Source organism: Chrysemys picta, chromosome 13, assembly GCF_011386835.1.
Source record: "Chrysemys picta bellii isolate R12L10 chromosome 13, ASM1138683v2, whole genome shotgun sequence".
NCBI classification, from domain to species: Eukaryota; Metazoa; Chordata; order Testudines; family Emydidae; genus Chrysemys; species Chrysemys picta.
Window position 1 is genome coordinate 12,049,196 of NC_088803.1, and position 3,298 is coordinate 12,052,493.

The 3,298-nt window shown below is 43.8% G+C and overlaps 1 protein-coding gene across 1 annotated transcript; it reads right to left on the bottom strand.

The window, feature by feature from the left end:
- Positions 1-1,513: 1,513 nt before the first annotated feature.
- Positions 1,514-2,446, bottom strand: LOC101949888 (olfactory receptor 12D1-like). Its single transcript, XM_005310414.2, has one exon. The coding sequence runs from the start codon at positions 2,444-2,446 to the stop codon at positions 1,514-1,516; it is 933 nt and encodes a 310-aa protein (XP_005310471.1).
- Between the last annotated feature and the right edge of the window lie 852 nt (positions 2,447-3,298).

Consider the following 3,298-nt stretch of genomic DNA (forward strand, 5'->3'; position numbering starts at 1 on the left):
ATGACAGATATTTGACAACCTCCCTCGGTTCTAGTGTTTAACCACCCTGACAGGAAGTTTTTTCCTAATGTCTAACCTAAATCTCCCTTGCTGAAATGTAAGCTCATTACTTCTTGTCCTGTCCTCTATGGTTCCAGAGAACAACTGATTGCTTAACTTTTTATAACTTGAAAACTTTTACATACTTGAAAACTGTTATTATGTTCCCCCCTCAGTCTTCTCTTCTCCAGATGAAACAAACCCAGTCTTTTTCAACCTTTCCACATAGGTCATGTTTTCTAGACTTTTAGTCACTTTTATTTCTGTCTGTGGATTTTCTCCAATTTGATGGAGATGCCTACATACCTTTGTGGATCTAGTCCAAAGCCTTCTCTGTGAGGAGCCTCAACTGTAGAAGAAGCTCCACCCGTCTCTCTTCCTTTTAGATTCAAAATAGCCCTGTTCTGTTGTCCCTCATGGCACATTGCAAGGAACAGCTATTTGTGTGTGCTACTGTAGGGAACATGGGTGGGGACCTACGGGGGCTTGATATAGGTTAGCGCTTTGTGGGATCTCGATGTTTTGTAGGGCTTGAGATCTGCAGTTTGTTGGGGGCTGAAATTCTCATTCAGCTGTACATAAAGGCTGAAATTTTCAAATGTACTTAAAGGTGTTCAACTCTCATTAACAGCCAATGGGATTTGAGTGCCTTACTGCACCAGACACCTTTGAAAATCCCAGACTCCACCTACAGATGTAAATGAAGAAGGCTTCTTAAAAGGGATGAGTGAATTTTTCCATCCAAACATTTCTGATGGAAAATGGGTTTTTAAATATCCTTTTTTTTTTGACAAAACTAAATTTTTTGTGCTAATTGTCTGCTTCCCCCTCCCCCCCAGCAAATGCCATTAGGAAACCAACACCCCTGAAACAGAAAAATCCTCAATTCTAGGCAGTACACTTTTGAGTTTTGACCATTTTCATTTTTTCCATGAACAATTAAGATTTTCATCTGAAAAATTCTGGCAAATGATTTGTTTGTTTCTTTTTGTCAAACAAAAAATTCCCCCTCAATTTCCAGCATATTGTTTATTTCCACCCAGGCTTCTTATTCCCTAAGGTCAAATTTCTGCTGCCCAGTGCACAACTACTGTCAAGGGTGAATTCTCTGTAACTTGAAGTCTTTAAACCATGATTTGAGAACTTCAGTTACTCCACCAGATGTTGGGGTCTATTACAGGAGTCTATTAGGTGAGGTTCTCTTGCCTGCATTGTGCTGGAGGTCAGACAGGATCATCACAATGGTCCCTTGTGACTTTAAAGTCTATGAACTCTCCCTTACTATTAACCTCCTTTCTCCAGTTTAGGAAGGTTATCTACAGCCTATTTGCCAGTGCCCAAGGCATAGTGATTCCCTGCAAATTAATGGCCAGCTCCCAGTGCACAATAGACTCGATGAGAGAAAACACATTGTATTGTCCATTACCCACTCTCGTTCTCAGCCTCACAGACAGAGAAAAACATTTATTTTTTTTCATGTCCTTCCAGGTAATAGTTTTCTTTCTACCACTTTCCTCAGGGCAGATTTCACCTCCTGATTCCTCAGGGTGTAGATCAGGGGGTTCAGAACTGGGGTGACGATGCTGTACATGAGGGTAGCTATCATGTCCCTATCTTGGGAATCCCCATGAGAGGGCAGTACATAGTTAAATATAATGGGCACATATTGTAAAATCACCACCGTGAGGTGGGAAGTGCAGGTGGAGAAAGCCTTCCTCTTGCTTTGTACCTTCAGGAGGAGGAAGGAGATGATGTAGAGGTAGGAGAGGAGTATAAGTATGAATGGGCCTATCACGATGCCTCCAGTGACGATGTTGAGGAGGTTCAGGTTGAGGCGGGTGCTGCTGCAGGCCAGGCTCAGCAGGGGTTTGATGTCACAGAAGAAGTGGTGGACATGATTGGGGCCACAGAAATGCAGCCGGGAGGTCATGACCGTGTGCATCAGGGCGTGCAGGAAACCACTGGACCAGGTGGCCACTGCCAGGAGCAGGCAGACCCTTGGGTTCATGACCAGCCTGTAACGTAGTGGGTTGCAGATGGCCACATAGCGGTCGTAGGCCATGACGGCCAACAGCACGGCCTCACTGCTTCCAAGGAAGTGGAAGAAATGGAGCTGCACCAGGCAGCCGGTGAAGGAGATGATCTGATGTCTCGAGAGGAAGCCAGCCAGCATTTTGGGTATGGTGACCGTGGAGAAGCAGATGTCTAGGCAGGAGAGGTTGCCCAAGAAGAAGTACATGGGGGTGTGGAGCCGGGGCTCGGCCAGCACCACGGCCATGATAGCCCCATTCCCCAGCACACTGGCCATGTAAAGAAGCAGGAAGAGAGTGAAGAGGAAGCACCGCAGCTCCGGGAGCTTGGTTAGACCCAGGAGGATGAACTCGCTCACCTCCGTCTGGTTCTCCATCGCTGCAGGGGGGAAGAGGAAATGCCATAATAGAAAGAAATGCAGCAATCTCCATGGTTATTATTTCTATATGCACCTTCCATCTAAGGGCCCCACACTGCCTGCCAGTTATTAATTAACACTTCCGATGGCTGCTCTGGGGTAACATCCCAATTTCACAGATGAAATAATGGGTGCTATGAGGGATAATGTGCCGTGTATATTTATATCTACATTGTCGTATTGAGGACTGTATTGGAATTGCAAGGTATCACTTTAAGTGTGTTTTCGTGTGGTGGTGCTTTTCTCAAATGCTGGGGGAGAGGGCTCAGGACGAAAGTATAAGAGAGGTAGCTCAAAATATAGTGTGGTGACTTGTGCCTCTCTGCCTCAGGGAACAGCCTGTTTTCTCTCTCTTTGTTTTTGATTATTGAATGTAGTCATTCTACATTCCAAGAAATAAAATAGTGTTATGTTGCAACTTAATAATGCTAGCTAAGGAGGACACTGGATACCTAATATTGATTTTCCTTAACTTTTGGGACACTGGGTTAGTTCCAGAATATTGGAAGTAATCTAACAATGGACACATTCTTAAAAAAAGATAAACGGGATGACTCGTGTAACCATAGGTCTCTCAGTCTAACATAATTTCCAGACATGGAGTGGCTGATAGAAGACTTGATTAATAAATAATTAAATGGGGATAGCATAATTTATTTCAATCCACATGGGTTTATGGAAAATAGATAGCTAGCTAGCTAGCTAGCTAGCTAGCTAGCTAGCTAGATAGATAGATAGATAGATAGATAGATAGCACAATTTTGGCCGATAAAAGATATAGAATTCATGCAATATACTTAGACTTCTGTA